The following is a 23,871-nucleotide window of genomic DNA, read 5'->3' on the forward strand; positions in this document are numbered from 1 at the left end:
CCCTCTGGCGTAAAGTACTGTTTACCATATCAATGGGATGAGGGAGAGGGGCCGCTCCTCAGACTGGAGCACAAACACATAGACCATTTTGTATATATTGTTCAAAATGTGCATTTTGTGTTTATTGTTTGAACTTTTTTATTGTACAGTCTTTCACACAAGACCTCAAATTACCTTCATAAAATGTCAAAACAGTTGTTTATTATAGTTTGCTGTGTGTTTTGAATAAATGTGTGTGGAAAATTATTTTTCGCTTTACTTTTTACTTTGTTATTTTTGATTGTAAACCTTTATTACACTTATGAAACACAACAAAAGCATATATATTATGAAAGAGCAGGTTGTCCTAAAAAAAAGAGATGTAAAACTTGATTGTGGGATGCAGGGAGAGCTGTTAACAGCAATAATAAAACATTTATTCCAGGTGAGTGAACTGTCCAAAAAATGCCCTCGGACCCTAGAGGGTTAATAAAAGCCCAAACTGAGGTTAGCTGTTAATTTGTGCTTCAGACTCAGAGAGAGGGGCGTGTTCAGGCATCTTAGCCACACATGGAGCCGCCCACACTCCACCCCTTTATGCATTAATGAGTTCACCATGAATCAGTGTGGGTGCGTCTCTAAACATGGCGGCGCCCAGAAAAGGGGGTCATTTCAGCTTTTCTGGGTCTCTATAGAAAACTAATAGTGACATCACGCAGGGTCTGTTTAGTATGTATACAATCTATGGTCTTAACCTGCACCAAGTTAGCCACTGTTCTGGAACACTTTCTTTTCTTGCACAATAGTTTTTCAAAATAAGAACACATTTCAGCATAAACCTCGATTCCACTACCACTGCACAATGATGACATCACCACAAGTAAGACGTTGAAGAGATGAAAAAAACATCGTGAAATCTCATTATTTTTTGCTTTTTACAATGTATTGGGGTCATGAAATTATTTAATTTTGGGTGGGTGTTTAACCAACTTTGTTAAAAAAAAAAAGGGGGGATGAGCTGATGCTTGGCCCTGGACACTCTGACGCATGGATATGGTAATTGCATATCATATTGCCTTGTTAACGTTAATATTTGTATCTGAATATCGCAGACCCAAGGCTGACTGTACCACATTCTCCTTTTATTTTATTTATTTATTTTTACAAATTACAAGTTTTACACTATAAAATGTGCAGTAGCGGTTTTCACATTTTTACAGTTTTTAATCATTTTTGCATTTTGCTTTTTTAACAGTGTAACTTTGTAACATTAAAAGTCTTTTTTTTTTTTTTACAGTGAGTGTCTGTGGTTTATTGTTCATACACTCCTTTTGTGCCAAACTGTTGCCCGTTCTAAAGTCTATGAGCAAAGTTCTGGACCCCTGCAGGGGAACTGTCCTATTAGTGGCCTTGACCTTTGACCTAGAGCTGCTTTCATCAAATAATAATCCAAATAATGATAAATATATTACTCAGAGGCCTGATATTTCACACAAAATCCATAAATGGCGTGAGTGTGAATACACTGTAGCGGATGTTCTGTGGGCAGGGGGGGGGGATGTGGGGCGTCAGAATTAACTACGGCAGCCTGATCCGATCACTTTGTTAGTCTCCGTGTGACCCCTCTGCCTCTTTGAATCGGCATCTCTTCTTATGGACAACTGCTGTCTAATGATCCACTCCTGCTGCTTTGTTTTCGCAAATCATTTCTGTTTATTCAATTTTGTCATCGTCTTCTGCCATATGGCAGCCGGCCCCCGCTGCCTTCAAACAGCCATTTGCTCCGAAAGGCCACGACGTGACGCTAATAGTGGATCTGTTCCTCAGAATGCAAAGTGACAAAGTGGTGACATTTTCATCTGCTGGACTCACTTTCTGTCTTTAATCTGCAATTAGAGCCACGAATAAAATGGCAATCTTCTCTTTTTCTTTTTTGTCTCCACTGCAGTTTAATATCAGGACAGGCAGGAGTGAGGCGCCGCGTGCACCCCCAGGCAATATTAAGAGTGATTCTACGCTGCGTGCACTCATGGAGAACGCCATTTGGAAGCGCTTTAATCTGGGTTTTAATACTGTATCACTCTCGTCATTTCTGGGTCTGTTCAGACGTGGATTTGCTTCTTTCTGGGCTTCTTGAAGCAGCAGCAGCCGCAGCACCACAGACAAATCAGACACCAGTGCCAAAATGAAGAAAATGCCACCAGAACTGGGATATTTGCTCGGCACCGTGGGTGTTAGATGAAGATTAATTGGCGTGCTATTCTCTCCTCATTTGTAAGATGGGAAAATTTAATGATAGATGACTGCGTTTCAGGGTGCGTGCTGCCAAAAGAGATACTACCAGGATGTGTACAGTAGAATGTTTTTGTGCGCTGATGAATACCACCATTAATCATATTGATCGTTAGCGTAATGCCGCAAGATCCCAGCGTGAACCTTACAGGACTGATTGCTCGCAGGCACGGCTGGCGAAGTCACAGAATTGTCTGAACACCATACGATGGGGGGATGAGACAGACAGATGGCAGAGGTGTTTGTAGACGTTAAGACCGAGCAAACACTCCAGGTACCTATATCAGGCGCCTCTCATTAGAGAAGCCGCTCAGTACACGATAGACCTACCGCGTCATGGATCTAAGTGTGCCGAGCTCTCGACTCCACCAGTTCAACTGCAACAAAAAGGAAACTGCGCGGATTGTGCGTCTGTGCTCGCGCGATGCCAGAATGTCTGTTCTGTGGGAGGTGATGCTGCCGTGGCATCTAAAACAAGGGCTTCAAAACCTCGCGCTCAGCGTGGCGGGCCTCGTCTCAGCGGTGGAGCAGCCTAAACCTTGTGACACGGGGACAAAGACGGCTTCATTAGACGATCCGCAAACACACACACACACACACACACACACACACACACACACACACACACACACACACACACACACACACACACACACACACACACACACACACACACACACACACGTGTTTGTGTTTGTGTCTGTGCTAGTTGACTGACATCCAGCAGGGAGGGGCAACACAAGCGTCTTTGATTAACCCAGCGGGACATTCCATTATTTGTTTTAAACAACTCTTGTTTCTTTTTCTGTCCAAGTCTGATGCATTCATTCATGAAGGTGTCTGTCTGTTTGTCCATCCATCAGAGAAATTATTTCAACCCCAAGTCAGAAAAAAGTTTGGATAAATAAAATCAACTTTTTTCCATTTAAACTTTTATATCATTGCAGACAGTATGAAGTAAACACGTGTCATGTTTTCTCTGGTCAACCTATTTTCATTTGTTAATATTCATCCATTCATGCATTTACCGGCTGAAACACGCATCCCCAAAAAGGTTCAGACACTCCAACATTTACGAGATTGTAATGTTGCCATTCCTTCTTGCAACACATAAAAGATGTTTTGGCCTTGAGGATGCCAAGCGATGAAACGTTTCAGGTGTCATTTAGGCACATTCTTCTTGTGAACATGTCTTGAGGTGCGCCACAGTATGGGGTCATCGTCGTACTTTCCATTTCAAATTTCTCCACACATTCTCTAATAGGGACAGGTCAGAATTGCAGGGAGCCCAGTCCGGTATTCATACCCTCTTCTTCTGCAGCCATTCCTTTGCAATATGTGCAGAATGTGCTTTTGTATCGTCTTGTTGAGAAAAAATGCATGTACGTCCCTGGAAAATAGTTTGTATTGAAGGCAGCATATGTCGCTCTAAAATCTCAGTGTACTTTTCAGCATTAATGCTGCATCACATAAGTGAAATGGACCCAGAACATGGCAGACCCTGGCTCTTGGACTTGCTCCTGATAACAGTCGAGATGGTCCTTTTTATTCTTTGTCTAGAGCACATGGCATCCATTTCATCCCAAGTAGATTTGGAATACAGTACTGATTCATCTGACGATTGTGGGATGGTCCAACCCAGATGCCTCCAAGCATAGACACATCAACACTACATCTAGACAATGCTAACACAAGACATTTGTTTGCACAGTAAAGTTTTAAGTGACATTTGTGAATTTAATTCCGTGTTGTAGTACTTTGTTAATATGGTTATGTCAGCTATTGATGAATGACTGTTCTTGATGTAGTACTGTCTAAGGAATTGGAGATCACAGGTGTCCAGCTTCTGCTTGGGCCCCTTGTGCACTGAAATTCCACCAGGTTCCTTGAATCACTTAATGATTATGCACTGTAGATGCAAATCCCTACAATCTTGCTGCTTTTATATGCGATTATAATTCTAATCACCTGTTGGCACCATCAGTTTGAAATAACATCTTTTTTAACCTCATTACTAGCCCTGAATTGCCCCATCCAAATGTTTTTGGAATGTGCTTCAGGGATGAAATGCAGGAATAGATGTATAGTAAGAAATGAAATGAAGTTGACCCAACAAAACGAGACAAGACGTCAAAGTGAGAACTACTGCATTTGTATTTTATTTATTTATTTATTTTTTGCATTTTCCATAAGTCCCAGCCTTTTCTGATTTTTGTTTATATTAAAGGTTTTTTCCACAAAAATGCACAGTCCCATTCATAAAACCTTTATATGGTAATGTGATGGGATTGTCACTTTTATTATTCTGTATGATTTATTATGTGAGCATTCTTCATAGGTGTTTCATACACTTGGCTCTTCATCCATTCAAACTCAGGGATGAATTGTACATAAAACCAGCAGCCACACAGGGAGCTTTGGTCCTGCAGTTTGGAAGAACGGAAATAAGTGCAAATCTAAACAGATGGAAAGAGTGCATTTACAGCAATGCCCAATTCTTGAATTGAACTCATGTTACAAGATGAATAAAATAACTACATTTATAGGGAAAGCATAGAGAACGATCTATTGATTTGGGAAGGGTTTATGGTTTTGTGAGTTTGCTCAGTAGAGTGTCTTCAGGGTCCTGGTGCTTCTCGTTTTACTGTACGGTTGTGACAGTTGGATGTTGACCGTTGATCCGAGGTGATGTCTGCATGTCTTTGGTACAAAGTCTCTTTGGAGATCCTTGGGTACCGCTTGAATGATTAGTGTCACTTGCATTGTGAGGTGGTGTCAGTTGCAACGCCTTAGATGTGGCACATTTCTCTGTGTGTGTGTGATCCAGCTCACAGGTGCCTCAGTGTGGAGGACCCCAATGGCTGGAGAAGGCCACGTTCACACCTGTGTTTTACCTGTTTGCGGTGCATAGAAGGTTACTTTGGAGATGTGTGGATGGGCTGATATATATATATTTTTTTCTGCCTGGGTGGTTTCCAACCAGGACATAAGAAAAAAAGGGCTGTAAAACTGTAAAATGCTTTGTGGTTCTTTCACGATACTCAGCATTTTATTCTGCTCCTCAGCTGAAATCAGTTTGAAGTCATCTTTCTAAATTAAAGTGCTACTTGCTGATCATAATTACTTTTCCAGTTTAATATGACCTTTGCATGAAATATGGTTTTGATCTCTGGCAAAATATCAAATCATATTACACTTTCACATTTGTTTTCAAATCCACACACCTGCACAGTAAATGTTATGGTGCCACAATTTCTCAGAGGTTACACAGTAAGTTCTCAAATACTGCGGCACCACTCCAGCTGTAGGTGATTGTCTTAATGTGTCCAAACATCTCTCACAGCTGCATTTAAAATGGCACATCATCTCAACTTTAGGTATTGCAGCATTAATATTCCAAGGATGGTATCCGTCAGCCTGATTGTAAGGCTTCTTTTTCCCCTTCTTCTCGTCAAAAGAGCTGATAGGCGCAAAAATCTGCAAGGCTCGTATCAATTAATGTGAATCCTGCTGCATGTTCAGCTTGTAAAATTTAATGAAAGCATCTGCCCCTGCTCCATTGTGTTATACATGGTACATTAACAGTCCTCCCAATGCTACACTCCACGCAATGGAGCTGCTTATAAAATGTAAGATTTACTGTATAAAGTGCAGCAATGGCACAGTGATGTACTGCATATGTGTATTTCTCTTAGTTCTTCCATAAAAAAATAAGCTACCTGTAAAATATAATAGTAACGACATATGAGATTTTCAGGAGTAAAAATGCTCATAGTGGATTTTTAGATGCAAAACAAAGATTGATAATATCGAGGTCACTCAAAGACATACACTATGGGCGATTCTATGCTAACGGAATTACAATCCGAGCACATTTTTAATGGGGAGCTAAAATATGGCCAGATTTTCCCATCATCGTAATTCCATTACCATAGAATCACCCGTGTGTGTATACTCAACAAACTGGATTTAAATAAGTGACCGCAATACAGGTGGAAATTAAATATGACAAAAGTACTCATAGAAAGTGCTTTTATTTACATTATTTTCATTTTTTTTTTTTAAAGGTACGTTTTTCCAAACATATATTGAGATAGGGGGTCATCTTAGAATCAGGGTGGTCTTATATTGAGAACAATATATATATATATACGGGCGGGAAATGGGGGGCTGTGTGTGTGTTGGGGGGTGTCACTGGACAGAGGTGTTTAATGATGCCAATTTCTATGCAGGAGAACGAAGGTCCAAGTCTTTACAGTCTTCCTTCATGGTTCTGACACTTTGGTGCTAACCCCTGACCTAAGGTAACGAATGAGACTTCAAAGGAGACTTGGGCACCACTGGAATGACTTTGTGTCAAACAAGTGATTACTGGGGCAGACAAAGATGATCACTTGCATTGTGAGGGAGCGTTTGTTTCAACATTTTGTCCACATGGGCATCAGGCTTGGAGACACACTTGGTTAGGACACAAATGCTGGACTCACTCACAGATGGTTGGCGTTCAAAGCTCTTTACTGAGATGACAGTAAGGCAGTTAGGACGCTCAAAAAACTCTGAAGAAAGGCTAGAAGCGAAGGCACACGGTACAACAATCTGGCAAAATAGCAGCAGGGAAGAGAGACAAATAAGTTGTGTGATCAGCTGGTGATGCAGAGCAGGTGTGAGCAATTAGGGCGGGGAAAAAGCAGAAGTGACACACCCACCACCAAGCATCCAGGTGGTAGTCACAAGCACATAACCACAAGACCCCAAGCAACAAAAAATAACAGAAAAGACAGAGCAAAAGCAACAATACAAAACAAGATCACAGAACCACCAATCTGACAGTGGGGCGTTAGTCTGTGCACGGTCCTGCATGCAGGGGCCTGAGTGTGGAGCACCTCAGTAGCCCCAGTAGCTGGAGAAGGTGAAGGGGGTGCCCACATCACAGGTGGCTGCAGCAGAGAGGTGCTTATTTTTTAAATTTGTGATTGGACCAGTTGTCTGTACCGACAGTTGCCACCCAGGACACAAGGTGGTTCTGTGGCGTCATGGATGCAGCAAGATGCAGCACCAGTGCATTTTTCCAGACTTGAGTTGATATTGATAAAATCAAATATTGAACTGACTCTTTGATTGTGCTGAAGTTTCCTCACACTCAAAAAACTGACTCATTAGATTGGCTTTCCAGCTAATGAATGTACAGTAGTGTTCAGAATAATAGTAGTGCTATGTGACTAAATAGATTAATCCAGGTTTTGAGTATATTTCTTATTATTACATGGGAAACAATTGGGCTATTTTACTAATAGCCCAATTTCATAGCCTTAAGAGTGTGCATATCATGAATGCTTGGTCTTGTTGGATTTGTGAGAATCTACTGAATCTACTGGTACCTTGTTTCCCATGTAACAATAAGAAATATACTCAAAACCTGGATTAATCTTTTTAGTCACATAGCACTACTGTTATTCTGAACACTACTGTATGTGGTCCTAACTCAAGAAAAAACACATCCGTGCAAGATAACTTAATTTAATTTAGTTGGGGCTACATATATTTATTATATGGAAATCCTGCATATAATTGAATTGAGTTCATCCAATGAGTCATTTATTTGAGTGCAGTGAGATCTTTGGTTAGTCTTCTTGTACACATTAAGAATGTGGATTTTTAATAATATTTAGAATTAAACTACACTATAACATATCTGACATTTGCAGAAAAAGCCTGTAGGATAGACTGAAGTGGGTTTCTGTAGCTACTTTACAGAATCCACATCTCACTGGAATAACGACATCATCTCAAGACTTCCCACTTCCACTTGATGTTTTCCTTCAATCCAGCAGTCAGCAGACACAGCGATGAGCACAGTGACCAGCACAGCTATGTGATTAAAGAACCATCATACAGTTGATCGCAAATATAACGGCATCTCTAATGAGCGCTCCCCTCTGACTGTGTATCTAAAGTGCATATTTTGGCACCTGTGAGATGCCTCACAGGTGCCTTTAAAGACTGTGATTCAGTCAGCTGGTTTGCAGTATTTCTGTAAGTAACTTTGCAAAAATTGTTGAATTTTTAGCTCTGATATTCCTGGCTCTGATCGACACAGGCCAGAACCAGTGAACCTCTGATTTTGTGCCACGTTGTTTTAACATATGAATTGACCCATAATATAAGTGCAGACAGGTCTGTCAGTTGGCTTGTGAAGCCTTGTTGATTATCCCAGAGATCTGGTGGCCACAAAAATCCTCATTTATGCTTAATGTTAAACAGGATGCAGACAGAACCTTTTATCTGCACTCACTTTTTGTGTACCGTGTTTCCTGTTGTATAAGTTGTGCAGTTTTAGTTGTTTGGGAGGTCCTGTGATGTGTACTCCAGTGTCATTTATATACAGAAAAATCACACAATCATCATCATTGTTATTATATTTATAGGACTTTCCCAGGAATCAAAGCACTAAACAATAAATGCCCATATTTAAAGTACACTACGGTAATGCACAAAATCCCAAATTAAAAAGATCATTTTTAAAACAATCAAATGGATTCCCTTTTTTTGTTTGTTTGTTTTACTGTTTTTTGTAGTGTGTCCAGTGACATGGGCGACCAATCAGTGTCCATCTGAGTTTTTTTGTTTGTTTGTTTTTTGTCAAAACTACATGAAATAACATTCAATATCTTTTTTCTTTGGCTTAGTTCTTTAGACTATAGTTATTTAGATGTTATATTTATTCATGAACTTGTTTAAATATATGTCTTAATGTTTTAACTGTATGTTTTAGTGTACAGCACTTTAGGGCCAGCTTTGGTTGTAGTAAAGTGCTTCATAAATAACGATGGTATGGTATGTTGTCTATCACACTTTCATTCATCCATCTTATTTGTAACTGTTCTTATATTGTTAAGTAACAGCATAGACTGTGGTGTGCACATGTGCTGCGAAATGTTCCTTTGCGTTGTCAGACTTTCCCCCAGGGAAAAAAACGTTAGAAAATGAGTTTCACATACAGAAAAAATGTGTGACGTCTGCTCTGGTATAACTTATATATGGGTTTTTTCCTCTTGAAGAGGCATGTTGACACATTTGACTTATACTCCAGAAATATGGTATTAGCGTCTATTTTCTGAAAGCTTATGATGTGGATGAAGCTGAATTATACTACCGTAAACCGTGGGTTCAATGTAGCCAATTATTCAAGCGAGGTAGCGGCCTTTTGACAAATTTGACCCAAAATATCCAACAGAACTCTAAATCACAATTTAAGAAGCTGATGGAGTTGTAAATATCAGGCAGAAATGGCCCATCAACCACAATTAACAAAAGCACCAACATGCTTACAATGAATGCTGTTGACCAAGGAGGATGCATTACTCCAAAATCAACATGAAAAAGGCAGATTGTGGTCTCGATTTGAAGATTAGGATTAAAGCCAAACCTTTTTTTTACTGTGATTATACAATTTGTCTGCAACAGTGCCCAGTATGTACATCTATGATCCTACCTATATCACTTAAAATAACAAAAACTTTAAAGCTTTCATGACATTGCTCCTCTAAGTCACTGAGGTTTTCCATTCAAGTCAGCTGTGATCTAACATGAATGACACATACACAGAGTATTCAAAGTACCGTAGTATTATCTGCAGGTGTATTCTGCAGTTTTCTTTGATGTGAGGCAGACTCCAGTGCTTTAATCACAGCTATCTCAAGGCAGATTAGGAGACAACCATCGCAAAGTCTGTACAAAGGGAGCCTCTGAGCTGTAGAATACACTTCTTTGCCCTTCAAATGTGTGATGTGAAACCACTTTGATTGAACCTAATCACAGCAGGGTTGTTTTATCATGTTTAAGACATCTGCAGAAGTAGTAGTAGTAGTAGTAGTAGTAGTCCAATATACAGTAGGTCCCAAGGTCCGTTAGTGTCGGTGCTTATCCATGAATTTCGTAGCAGAGTCTGGCACCAGTATGATGCAGTTTACTTCCCCAGCCAAGACTGATACCCATTTCCAGCTGGGTGGACTGAGAGAATGGAGAGGAACTCACTCAAAAATGATGCTAGAGGACTGGGCCTACAATGTCTCAGTGCTTTATCACTCCAGCTGTACCTCAGCAGGGTATAAACAATGTTCCTTTGAGCATGATCAGCAATCATTTTGTATCTTTTAACATTAAACAAAGATCCACAGTCATCACTTCTTTAAGGTCTATTTATGGACCGTTTCTCTGGGAGGGGGGCAGGGGTACTTTTAGGGTACTATTCTGAAAAATATACCTTTGGGTACAGATGTAATACACCTGTTTCTATGTGTGAAGGTACAGGAATGGATTTAACAGGGTACAAATGCTTTGTCCAAGTCCACAGACAGGTAATGTTACAGGGAATCAAACCCAAGTCTACAAATTGGTAGCCCAACTCCTTAACCTACTGAGCCACATGATCCACACATCTACATCAAACGGACATTATTCTGTGGTTGGGGATGCAAATATCTTGCCAGCCAAAGACAACTCCATCATCACCACTGACGTCATAGGGTGGGCATGCAGCTCCCCAACCCAAACCAAAGAGGAAAACAATGAAGAAAAGCAAGATGATGTGATGAAAAAATGAGAGGATAAATGACTGGAGGTAGAGAAAGAAGAGAAAGTGTCACATGCACGAGGAGCCAAATTGGTAAAATCACAATGTTACCTCATTCTTAAAGCAGTGTAACTGAATTTTAGACGACATCTAACGGTCAAGTTTCAGACTGCAACCCATCAATACCCTGTAACCCTGTTCTCAAAAAGAACACGGGTCGGCTCACTTTAGAAAATTTACAAAGTCTGCAGGTTTCTGTGCACATCTGAATGCCTTTCCCTATAGAGTGATGCCGGCGAGGTTTGTACAGCTAATAAAATGGACTCAGATGTTTCATCTGATCCATACCACTTTAGATTAGCATTTGTGGCGTCTAAAGAAATTCCTGGACCCATCTACTGGAGTAACATTCCATAAAAAGCAAACCAAAGTGTATGTAGTTGTCTAGTTCAATGACCAAGCGTGCGTAATGATTCAGTAACCTTAGCATTGTAGACATCACTGAGCCTATGAAAGCTGGACAGTGAGAACATACCTGGTGAGCCTGAAGTTTCATAGGCTGACAAAGTTCATAATTGGCGTAAAAACCAAACAACATAACTTCAGTTACCTCATCTATACACACGATATTGGTCAGCGTGCTGGTCTACAGTATTTCCTGTCTCCATTTCAGCTTTGATGTAACTGTTATCCCACAGGCTGCGTTCTACTATGATCACCCACGATCCAAAAAAGTGCAAAAACAAGATGAAACTGCTTAATCTGTCTTGCCTCCTAACAGGCTGGTTTATAAAGGGCAGAGCTGGCATCTCACCCAAAAATGAACACCTGTGCCCTCTGCCTGACACGATCAAAAATGTTGCTTTGGCTTTGAATTTTTACCCCGATGGAGCACGATCAAACACGCTGCAAGCCGTAGTCACTATGAATTCCATGTTTAAAGAAGTTTGAATATGACTGAAGCAAAGTTAAGACTACAAATACTGCAACGTTACCACGTAGTATCAACAATTTCAAGAATCTAAATGAAAATTTTAAATTGTACAAAAATTGGTTCCTGATTTCAAATGTGGCGCCGATGACGGCCATATCTACTACGTGTATCAAGTTTGATCAAGATTGACAAAGATGGATCAAGAAGTGACTACGATAATTCAAAACGTGCCCTGACCGATTTGCTATTTGGGATCAAACGGGAAGGAACGGCGCTCTGTGGAACAGCCTCATAAGCACGCGATTGCATGCTTGGAAAGGGAGGGGTGAGGCTTGGCATTTGGACTGGTTGCAGTTTGAAACCTCAACACTAGAATTACAGCAACTACAAGGCCATCAGTGCATTTAGGTGAAACATTTGGACTTGTTCATCAAGGTTCTCGGCACAACTAAGGCCTCGGCACACGGTGATAGACACTTCAAAAACATCTACGTTTGGAGGCCAATGAAAAATTCACCCTCGGTAAAAAATACAGTAGCTGCTGCATTGATTCTGTTTCTCTCTCAAGATGAGCTTGGCAGCCGTAGCAGTCGTTAAAGCAGTTTAGTTTATCATTTGATAAACAAACTCCCCAAAAAAGATGAGCAGTAACATCTCGGTGGCAGGTTTATTTTGCGGGGGAGGCTGTGTGTCGTCAGAAGTCGTGCCAATGTGACATACAGTACGGTGCGCTCGTGGTGCGGCGATGTATTGGAGTGGCGTCCTCCGTTCCTCCGGCAGAGATTACAGGCGGGCCTCTGTAATAGCTCTGGGCGGGAGGAGGATGACATGGCTCTTTGCATGCACGGGAAAGAGCATGTGGGTGAGAAGCATGGTGCTAACATTACACAAAGCGGTTACTTACAGGTAGTAAGTGTAGGAGTGATAGGTTCTTCTGCCGAGTGGGGTGGTGGTAGGATTTAAGCAGTGGAGGGAGGGAGGGGGATGGAATGAAAAGGAAAGAAAAAGTAAAAATATATTAATGTTTGAAAAAAGAGTCGAAATGAACAAAATCAGATATGGTGACATACGTGGAGGCAAAACTCGTGATCGTGAGGGCAAAGGTGATCGCCTGGAGTCATGTCATGCACTAATCAAATTCGTAACGAGCTGGTCTACGGCGTTTTCAGAGCCACCCCCCCCCCCCACCCCCACCCCGAGTTATGAACACATAATTTTACACAGATATAAAATTACAATATCTGACCTCCAAGATTGGAATTTAATGAGCGGTTTGGATGTGTAAACACACTTCCTATTTCCTGGTGGTAACCGCGAATTACACCAAATCCAACCGGCAAAGCCGTCTCTGCCGCTAGTTTCATTAAGGCCAATTGAAAAGTAATTCCATTCCTGCGCTGATGTTCACATCCGCCCACTGACTGTTGCGTTACACAGACATCACATGGTGTGGAAAATGAAGAACATTATGCTACTGTCAAAAATAAGCATATTCAGCACAGTAATTGCATTAGGGCTCAACTATGTCTTCCCACTAAGCTTCATCTCCGGCGACTACGTGCAAATTAAAGTAATGTACCATTAGGTTTTGCTGGACAGTCAACTTTTACTCATCTTGGGTGTTCTTGAGCATCTCAGTCAAGACAGTGAAGTAAAATGTGTGTCCACGAAAAAGAAGTCTAAAATACAACCAAAGGAGCCGGCGGCTCATTTCAAGCCTTAGTGTGGACAAAAGCAGGTTGATATTTGCAGAGCTCTGGCTGCCCTGATTGCTTGGATCTATACAGAGAACCCCTCTTCAGCGCGCGGTCCAGAGCGAATGTAAACTTAGCCTTTAGCTGCGCGGCCGTCCTCTTTCTTTGGGAGCCTTTCATCATATTTTCCTTCTTATCTCCTCCTCGCCTCTCTTCATACCACAAACCTCAAAAACATTTTCCCGATCCCATTCCCGTGTCATTGAAGTGCTACACATTTGTTTGAGGGTGCCGTGGAAATGGATTAATTTTTCATGGCATGCTGTATCTCGTGGCTGTAAACAGCCTTAATGGGGCGTATCAACATAATCAAATTAATTATTTAATACGACGCTGACAATACTGCCATTTGAAGGGGGGAATGTAAAAAATGATGAAACAGGAAGTATATATCTGTCAGCGCTCAGCAAGCAGCTTCCAATTCTACCACCAATGGAGAGTATTATTTTGGGTAGTAAGAATAAATGCTTACCTTTTCTTCATCAGGAGTACCACTCCTAAAAAAATGATGATGAAGAGAAGAATGCCCGCGATGACCCCCGCGATCTTCACCGTGTGGTCCGTTTGTTTCTCCGGCTCCACCGCGTCAGGCTTGTGAGTGGCTGCTCCTGGTTGATGCATAAAAATCAGACGACAGGGGGCAAACGCCAAGTCAGAGCCATGAAAGAACCTAAAACCTTTTCTTTAAACAGCAGAGTACGTGCGTGTTGTATACTGGTAGTGTGTAGTACTAGTGACTTGGTTATTGCTGGTATGTTTTTGTGGTATTACAGCGAGTCTACCCCAGTAGACTGGAGCCTTGTTTCCACCGGGCACTCCAGGTTAGTACGGCATGCTATGTTCTGCTAGTTTGTGCGTTTCCACATTCATATTTAGGGACAGGTACCAAAATAATCGAACCGTATCGTACCACTTTTTGGCACCCTTCACTTGGGGCACCAAAAGGGAGGAGCTAACCCACCGCAGTCCACTGATTGGCTCATAGCAGCATAGCAACACGTCATCACCCTGCAACAGCTTACACACTATACACAGTCCTGTTGAAAATACAACATAACGAAGAATGTCAGTGAGAAACAGCCAAGCTTGGTCAAACGAGGAGGTGCAGACTTTCCTGGTGGTCATTGCAGAGGAACAACAATATGACATCACACTGCCCATCAACATCTACCATGCTCCACCTACCAAACAAACGGTATTGCTGGCAGTAGAAACCAAGGCTTTGAACTGGTTCATGGAACGAAAACAAAAACAAGAAACTTTTGGTATTTTGCTAGGAACAAAAACAAAACCAGAAATTTAACATTTTTATGTTCTGGAACAGAACCATTTAATTAAAATGATGATAATCATTTAATGCAGTTATTTATTTTGTTCTTGAAAAGGTTTCCATTTACAATGATCCGTTGAGGACATCAGAGTCCATTAATGATCCACACTCAAACAGTTTGTGGCCGTAATGTACCTGCATCCTATGTTTCATGCTGAGAGACACACCCGGAGCAGACAAACATTGAGGGACTTCTCTAAAAACACGGCATTTATTTGGGTCATTAGTATGCTTTTTTTGTGTTGGTGGATCAAATGGGTTTTATTTTCAATGCGAGCAATGCCAGATTTGGGGGTTTGAGGACCTGCTGCAGCCTACGTAGCTGTTGGTTTAAAAGCCATCTTCTCCTCCACCTGATCTGTCGTCAAGGACTTCTTGTTTCACCAGAACCCTGTTGGCCGTCTTGTGTTCAGGGTTCCTGTTGGGTTTTCATATTTCATGTGCAGCCTCATTGGTGAAAAAAAAAAAAAAAAGACAAAACACACCTGTGTGAACTAAACAGCAGCTTCTGACCATCAACAAGCACGCTGAAGTCCGCCTGCTAATGCAAGGCAGAAAGAAAATAACTCCCCTTCTTGCAGTACGATATTAAAAATGCACCACTTTATTTCTGCTGCTCAAATTTCATGAAGAAACATTTTATCTCAGTGAAGAAAAAATTAAAACAGCTAATGACATCACAGAATTCTGGCAAAAAAGTAACTATAAATAATTGTGTATTTATTCTTAAACTGATGTTTTGTTACCATATATTGTTAACTGAGGGAATTATCAAGGAAGGACTATCAACATGTACAAGTATGTGTACAAGTACTTGTTTTGCAGGTTGTGGAGGGAATTTGATCTGGAACCAGCACCGTCAGTGACTTATTAATGCAGTCTGTTTTAGTAAACTTCACATCCCTGTCGTCTTCCCGACAATCTCGTCATTGTGATCACTCGACTGTATGTGGTTGCAACATTACTGTTCTGTCTTATTGGTATGGTCATAGCAGATGGTCACCTCACTGAGTATGGTATGCTTGAGGTTTTTTCTTGTAACCAAAAACTTCTGCAACAGCAAAGACATTTTGTTTCTCAGTGCATGATCCAGTACGCAGGCCCCTGAGCGGTGAGGATAGCAGCAGATAGATGGTTATGTTAGAGATGGTCCAGTTGTCTCCCTGGGTGGTTGCCATCCTGTGGGGTTATGGTGGTTGTGGTTTTGTGGTGTTGTATGCGATGAGGCACAGCACCAGCACATGGTGCCAGACTTGACTGTTGCAAAGCAAGCATACTTGTTTATGGGTGAGTAAGTTCTAGTTAGACCAGGGTTTCATATTGCTGTCCAATCTTTCAGTCTACTAAACTTAGTCGACTACGGTTAGTTGTCCAACATTATCCATCTAATCACCATTTCACATCGATGGCTAAAAGTGTAGATTACGTTAATCGACAGTTTTCAGGGACATAACGGCCTCGAGCGTGCCTTTGCCAAGCCACGGCTCCAATGTGCGTCAGTTTTGTTACTTCTGGGTTGATCGTTGTCATGAACATAGGCTCTTATCCTAGCAGTTTCACTCTTCAGTTTCTTCTTCTATACTTCCATCAAGCCTTTTTGTGCACACAGCGCTGCTCAGAGTAACAGCAATGCCCGGTAGCTAATGTGAGAACTCTCACAAACACATCATGACAGTCGTCTGGTGAAGCCATGGCCAAAATCAGAGGAAGCTCTTCTTTTGAAGGAACACAAACGATGTAGGGGTACTTTTGAGTGTTCCATCAAGTCAATCAATCAATCAATCAACATTTATTTATAAAGCGCTTTACAGCACCGACTGGTGTCCAAAGTGCTTAACATTAAAAACACAAATTTACAAAATAAAACACATATAAAATAAAATTTTAAAACAACACATAAAAAAAAAGAACATAAAAAGAACAGAACATGTCACCTCCCCACTAAGTGTTAAAAGCCAGTTTAAATAAATAAGTCTTTAACTTAGATTTAAAAAGTGCTAGGTCAGGAATAGTACGTAACTCAAGAGGTAGCTCATTCCACAGTCTGGGGCCAGCTACCGCGAAAGCATGATCACCCCAGCGTTTATATCTTCACCTTGGAACATCTAAGTAAAGCTGGCCAGACGCCCTTAACGTCCTACTGTAGGTGCGCAAAGTTAAAATTTCAGACAAGTAGGGAGGTGCAAGGCCATAAATAGCTTTAAAAACAAACATTAAAATTTTAAAATCAATTCTAAAACGAACTGGAAGCCAGTGGAGTGAGTATAGGATGGGCGCAATATGCTCACGTCTAGAAGTGTTTGTCAAAAGATGAGCAGCAGCATTCTGCACCAACTGGAGACGCACAAGAGACGACTGATTAATGCCCGCATAAAGTGCATTACAATAATCAAGTCTGGAGCTGATGAAAGCATGAATGGCCGTCTCAAGATCACGTCTACTGAGAAAGTGCTTTATTTTAGCCAAGAGGCGAAGTTGGAAAAAACTAGCTTTGACAACAGAATTTATCTGTTGATCAAACCTCAAACAGCTGTCAAATATCACTCCCAAATTCTTGACAGCTGGTTTTACATAGTTAGCCAAAGCACCAAAATTTGGTGTTACCACATTTGGTATGCCAGTGCGCTCAAACACCATGATCTCAGTTTTACCATCATTCAGGTAAAGGAAGTTTCGGGACAGCCACTGCTTTACATCATGAATACAATTAAATAATGATGACAAAGCATCACTCCCATTAGTCCTCACTGGCAGATAGATTTGCAGATCATCTGCATAACAATGAAAGGACAAATTGTGCTGGGTTATAATTGACCCCAATGGTAGAATGTACAAAGAAAATAGAATCGGCCCAAGGACAGATCCCTGCGGCACTCCACAGCACAGAGGAGCAGTTGATGAGGAAAGGTCCCCAATCATGACAGAAAAGCTCCTTTCAGCCAAATATGATCTAAACCACTCAAGTGCAGTACCATGAATGCCAATAAAATGTTCCAACCGTGAAACAAGTACTGTGTGATCCACAGTATCAAAGGCTGCTGTGAGGTCCAACAGAACCAGCACAGCAGGATTCCCTGCATCCACCGACAGAGTAATATCATTATGAACTTTTAAAAGTGCTGACTCAGTGCTGTGTCGCGATCTAAACCCAGACTGGAATTTTTCAAGGATGAGATTGTCTTCTAAAAATGATTGTAACTGTAAAAAGACAACCTTTTCTAAAACCTTAGATAGAAATGGCAGATGAGAGACAGGTCTAAAATTGGATAAAACTGATGAGTCCAGGTGAGGTTTTTTAAGAAGAGGTCGAACCACAGCATGTTTAAAAGCAGCTGGAACAGACCCTGATCTAAGACAAGCATTGATAAAAGTTAGGAGACCCGCCCCAACAGTATTAAAAACCTCCTTCAGCACCTTAGCTGGAACATCAAAAGGACAACTTGTAGATTTTATGTGTTTTACAACATCAGTGAGAGATGCAAAAGAAATGGGCTCAAACTGTTCGAGCACAGCAGAATGTGCACGAGGAGCAGACAACTCAACATTACAGCTCTGATCAGCGTTCTGTCTGACTGATGAAACCTTATCAATAAAAAACTGAAGAAACTCCTCACAGGTTGTGGTTGTGGCGTCCAACAAAACAGAGGTGTGTGGATTTACAACTGAGTTTATAGTCTGAAATAACACACTGGGACGATGACAACTGCTCGAAATAATATGAGACAGATATTGTGCTTTTGCCTCCTTCACAGCCTTCTGATAGTCAGTTAGACTGTCCCTCAGAAAACCCAGAGACACCTGTAGTTTGTCCTTTTTCCATTTTCTCTCCGCCCGTCTGCAGCGTTGCCTGAGGGCACGGGTCATGGCATTTAACCAGGGGTCGGATTTAGATTTCCTGGAGTCCAAAATTACTGTGCATGTAGAGTGGAAAGAAGAGAGGATGTTATCTGGGAGTAATGGAGAAACCAGTCCATTCATGGCATAAAACTGAGAGTCCATGAAGGCAGCAGCAAAGTCCCCCGCTGTCGAGGAGGTGACCAAACGGCGACGAGAGACAGGAACAAGTGGCTTACTAGCAGATGGAGGAGCAATAAATTCAAAAATAACAGGAAAGTGATCTGAAATAGCAATGTCTGATATGTCCTTAAGTGAAACTGAGAGCCCAAAAGAAATAACCAGGTCCAAGGTGTGTCCAAGATTATGTGTTGGTCCATCCACAACTTGTGTTAGACCAAAAGAGTTCAGGAGGCTTTTAAAATCATCAGCCAGCTGATTAGAAGGACAACAGATATGAATATTAAAATCACCACAGACCAAAAATTTGTCATATTTTGGGATAAAATCTGCCAGAAACTCAGAAAACTCCTGAATAAAATCCTTATTAAATTTTGGTGGACGATAAACAACAGCACAGAGCACAGGACAGTCAAACTCCATCACAAACAACTGAAGTTCAAAAGTGGAGTAGACATTAGAAGATAAAAATCGGCATTTAAAACTGTCTTTAAAAACCGTGGCCACACCCCCGCCTCGACCTGATGCTCGCAGGGAGCTGAAAAACGAGCAGCCGGGGGGGAGGAGCTCAGAAAAGGCGCTATTTTCACCTGGTTTCAACCAGGTCTCCGTTAACAGGAGAAAGTCCAGATCACAACTGGAGAAAAAGTCATTCAAAATGAAAGTCTTACTTGTGAGTGACCTTGTGTTGACGAGCGCCACACGGACTGAGCGCACGTCAGTCTGCTGGGAGACACGACTGAGCGGGCGCAGGTTCTCCTGCACGCAGCGTGGTGGTATGTGATTTCTGCTATTTTTTGAGGTGAGACATTGAAGTTTTGTCAACTAAAATAAGATTAGCCTCCTCTTTACCAGGCTGAAAACTTTAGTCAGGTAACGCAAAACTGAAGCCAACTAAGAGCTTTGTGCAACGACTAACGTCAAAAAATTAGTCAACTAAGTGAGTTTTTTCAGCTAAACAAGATTAGACTGCTTCATGAAACCGGGCCCAGGTGTGGCCAGTGGCATGCTATGAAGGGTCATGCAAGCTTTCCTTGCAAGCAATCTGCCTGAGAAGCAGAGAGCAAAGAAACCCTGCACTGTCTTGACCCCTCATGTCCACCTTTGATCTAGTAGTTGCTCGTGTGTCTCTTTGAGTTTTGTTGCAATTTGCCACTGTGAAAATTGAACTGAATTCCATAAATAGAGAAATTTTGTGGGGAATACTGTGCCAATACATATTTCATTCTGAAAGTAAGTCCTTATTGTCCTGAAGGCCCCACCTTTAGCTCCCGTCCTTAGAAAATAACTGTGCTTTGTGGATCAAGCTGTGGCGACAGAGATAAGAGCACACCATCTTTACCCTTGGTTAATCATGTTGGGGGCAAATGGCTTCTTGGCAAATGGTCGCAAAGCTGTAGAAAAACGTAAGATGCAAGGCAGGAAAGATAATACCCGAGAAGATAAAAAAAGCTCAAAATAACCAAAACATTAAATATCAGCTCGGGAGGAGATAGTCGGCAACAAGAGACACAAAAGGAGAGGGAGAAAAGTGACTTGTTTTAACAGCATCTGCTGCCTGGAATATGATAAGAAGCACTCCGAGAATGGAAATGCTGCTGGAATCACGTTGTCCAGCTGAACAGCACCATTATTTCTTGTCACCAGGGGTAAATTTAGAATGATAAATTGTTATGTCAGACAAATCTGTTAGAGTGGTCTACCTTCTCTCTTCAGCATCGTCATTTTCTCTCCCTATCAAAAAGGTAAATACCCATCCCAGGATGGTTGTGACATATTGTGTTCTTGCCGTCTGTGCCGTTATCAACAGCCAGGCCTTTATTTAGATATCACTTTTTAAGGCGGTTTTCCCAACTGGATGTCACATTAACAATCACGTCAGGACTGATGGAGTTGTTCCAGGTCAATCTTACACAAATTCTGCAGGTGACAAATCCTCATTTCACCCATAGGTCTTGCAGCCACACCAAATTCTGCATTCTACCTTCAGATAATTTGAGATTCCCCACACTTGATACACAAAAAGACGGCAAGAGAACTGAGGTTTAGCGGTGAGAAATTCTAAGAGAATTCTGCAGGATGAGCACTTCAGCATCTCTTTTGGTGCCTTTGCGGTTGTCACCACCAACACCAACCAACATTTAATCTCCCGTAAATAATGAGAAATATTCATGAAAGCGGATTAACTCCTGTCACAAATCTCCAACACTAAGACTTCAAATGACAATTGCACCTCAAATACATCTTTCATGTAGAGTAACGCTGAAGAGATGAAGGTAGAGAACAATGGCTCCATGTCTTTGATTTAATCACGCTGATTCTGTGCAAACAGCAGGACGATAAACACACCACGCTCATGCGGTATTATATGTTTGTTTTCCTCGCCGACGGAATAGTCAGTGCGGCTGTCACACAGCAATTAAGTAAAGTTGTGCAGAGAATAATTGTGATAGACAGTGTGCAGGAAGCTCCGGGTCTAACCTGTTAGCTGGCTGTCACCGGCCGCTGGGACAATGCGGACGTAGGGGGTCGTGAGCTGAGTCACGAGTATGGCAGCTGAGTACAATCAGTGGATCCGTGGTGGCATGCAGTAAGAAACACAGGAAAAAAAGGGCAGAGGACAGACAGAGAGGGGGGGGGGGGGTCCACACCACATCGTCATGCAATATCAAGGCAGAGGAAGATATTTACTTCAAGGTTAGAAAGCAGGCGAGTCACATCACTTCAAACCTCTGTAATGTAAATGACATGGTGAAGGTTCATGTAATCCTTGTGTATCTGATGTACACTTTTTGACTGAACTCTAATGATCCAGGGAAATGGAGATATCTGGGTTCAACAAGAAACCCTGAGCACGGCAGCGTGCAGCTGCCAGGGCGTGTGAGTGAACCCCCCACCCCCACCTAGAGTGGAGTGTGACTAGCACTCCCTCTGGCCTTATCAATTCTGCGGCCGGATCAATAGTGCTTAAGCTTCATCACCCTTAATGTGTGGAGCAGAACGTCCAGGCAGCATAACTAAGTACCTTCAGCGCTCTACAGGTACACACAAGCTCCTTACCAGTGATGTAAACACATGTTTTTGTTCAAAGCCACTGGCAGTTTTTCTTTTTTAATGACACCTTTCCCACCAATCCCACCAAAGGGAGTTGGGCAATCAATATCTAAACCTGGGTTAGAGTCCAGGTTAGTTTTCATCTGCATTGTCCCAGTCCACCAGGATGTAAAAGTGATCCAGCCTTGGCTGGAAAAATAACCTCTTGTCACGGATGGATTCTGTTGTACTGAGAGAGTCCCTACCCTGGTATGTATTCCAAAACCTACGAGCATCCATAACAAACAAACAAACAAACAAACAAAGTCAGTCTTCTGTAGGTCTTGAAGCCCACTGGTGTTTGTCCTACAAATATTGCCTTGTTTAGCTTGTACAGAATGTACTGCATGCATGCCTCTGTTGAAGAATAATAATAATAAGATTCCATAGATTGAAACAGATACGAGGCTACAGCAAACCCGGATGGAACACCAGTGCAACAGAGGTTACGTCCTTAGCCAAGGCCATGACCCATTTGCAGCTAGGTAGACTGAGACAGTGTAGATGAAGTGTCTAAAGACAGACAGGTAGACTGACTTGGAATTGAACCCATGCAGGTCTGCATACTGATAGTCCAACTTCTACCCACTGAGCCGTCTGCAAACACTAGATCATCTGGAACATTAAAAACTAAAAAAGAAAAGTCTTAGTTTGAAGGTGCCTGTTATCGTTAATGCGCCTATTTCTACTTTAATTTAATAGAGAATGGACCTTTTGTGGTTGTGTGTTTGTTGCCAAAATCAGTGTTTCTCATTTAAAAAGTTGCCACTGGTGAATAAGCATTTAAGTGCTCACTCTGTGGTATGGAACTGCAGTTTTTTATGGAACAGGCAGAGTTTTTCAGGGTCCCATTATCCCCCTGTGCGCCTGCAGTGGTTCCGCTTCGATTAACCGGTTGTAAATAATGAAAATAAAGTCACCGCTTGTCACGCACAAGGAAAAGAAACACAAACCAGCATGATATGTGGCCACTGAGGACATTCAAACATAAGTTAATGTATGTATAGATTTTTTTTTTTAATTTTATATATACTTGTATATATATATATATATATTTTTTTTTTTCAAATCCCAAGACGAATCCCATCCAGGTTACGCATCATCGATATTCCCGTTTCAGAGGGTTCTTACTTTCCAGAGAACTGCGAGGAAACGATGAATCTGCCAACGCCATGATACCGCCCTACTGGAACCCGTCCATACGCGCACAGGACCATGGGACCCTGAAGTCGTCTATAAGTGTTGATGCTAACCGTGCTAAAGCATATCCTGAACGTTTTCAGATATCCATCAACCCTTTTTGTGGTGAGAATAAAGGACGAATGTGGGTGAATGTGAGTACGCTTCACACAAAGTCTCCAAAAACATACAAATTTTAAGCCTCATATGTCACATGCATGTGATGTTAGCATCTACAACTATCCTAAGTGGATTCATCTTACCTTTGGTGGCCACTCGAACACAGTCGATTTTGGTCTCCTGTACAAACAAATTAACAAAGGGAGCAACAAGGAAAATATTTTTACAAAAAGACAATCTGGGTTTATTTTGATACACAAAAGGCAACTCACAATTACAGCCAACAACATCTTCCTAACAACCTGCGGTAACAAGAGAACATCCGACTGGTGCCACACTGTCCCCTATCATCTGTTGAGCTCAATGACTGTGACACAAAACGCAGTTAGGCGAGAGGGCGAACAGCACAGATTAGCGGTGCTGAGCTGCTGATTTGTCAGCCAGCGGCGATCTGTTGGCAGCCCACAGCTCAAGGTGGTCAGCCACTGTGGAGAAACCAGAGCGCTGTGACAAGCGACGCCAACTCAGCGCGCAGGGCTGCAGCACGGCGCATCAGGGAGCCCTTCTGAATATGTAACAACGTTTCAGCTCAAACAACAGCCGA

At 41.8% G+C, this 23,871-nt stretch overlaps 1 protein-coding gene across 6 annotated transcripts in view; it reads right to left on the minus strand.

Annotated features, from left to right (window-relative positions):
- The window catches only part of LOC117521153 (receptor-type tyrosine-protein phosphatase mu-like), a 467,264-nt gene that overhangs the window by 97,862 nt on the left and 345,531 nt on the right, over positions 1-23,871 (minus strand). For 5 of the 6 annotated variants that reach the window (XM_034182503.1, XM_034182501.1, XM_034182498.1 and 2 more), the window contains 4 exons: positions 23,411-23,447; positions 21,357-21,431; positions 14,004-14,139; positions 12,682-12,711 (listed from right to left, as the gene is read on the minus strand). In XM_034182503.1, the coding sequence (XP_034038394.1) occupies positions 12,682-12,711; positions 14,004-14,139; positions 21,357-21,431; positions 23,411-23,447 (278 nt within the window). The remainder of the gene's footprint in view (positions 1-12,681; positions 12,712-14,003; positions 14,140-21,356; positions 21,432-23,410; positions 23,448-23,871) is intronic. The other variant, XM_034182502.1, reaches the window with a different exon arrangement.

This window comes from Thalassophryne amazonica, chromosome 12, assembly GCF_902500255.1.
Source record: "Thalassophryne amazonica chromosome 12, fThaAma1.1, whole genome shotgun sequence".
Taxonomy (NCBI): domain Eukaryota; kingdom Metazoa; phylum Chordata; class Actinopteri; order Batrachoidiformes; family Batrachoididae; genus Thalassophryne; species Thalassophryne amazonica.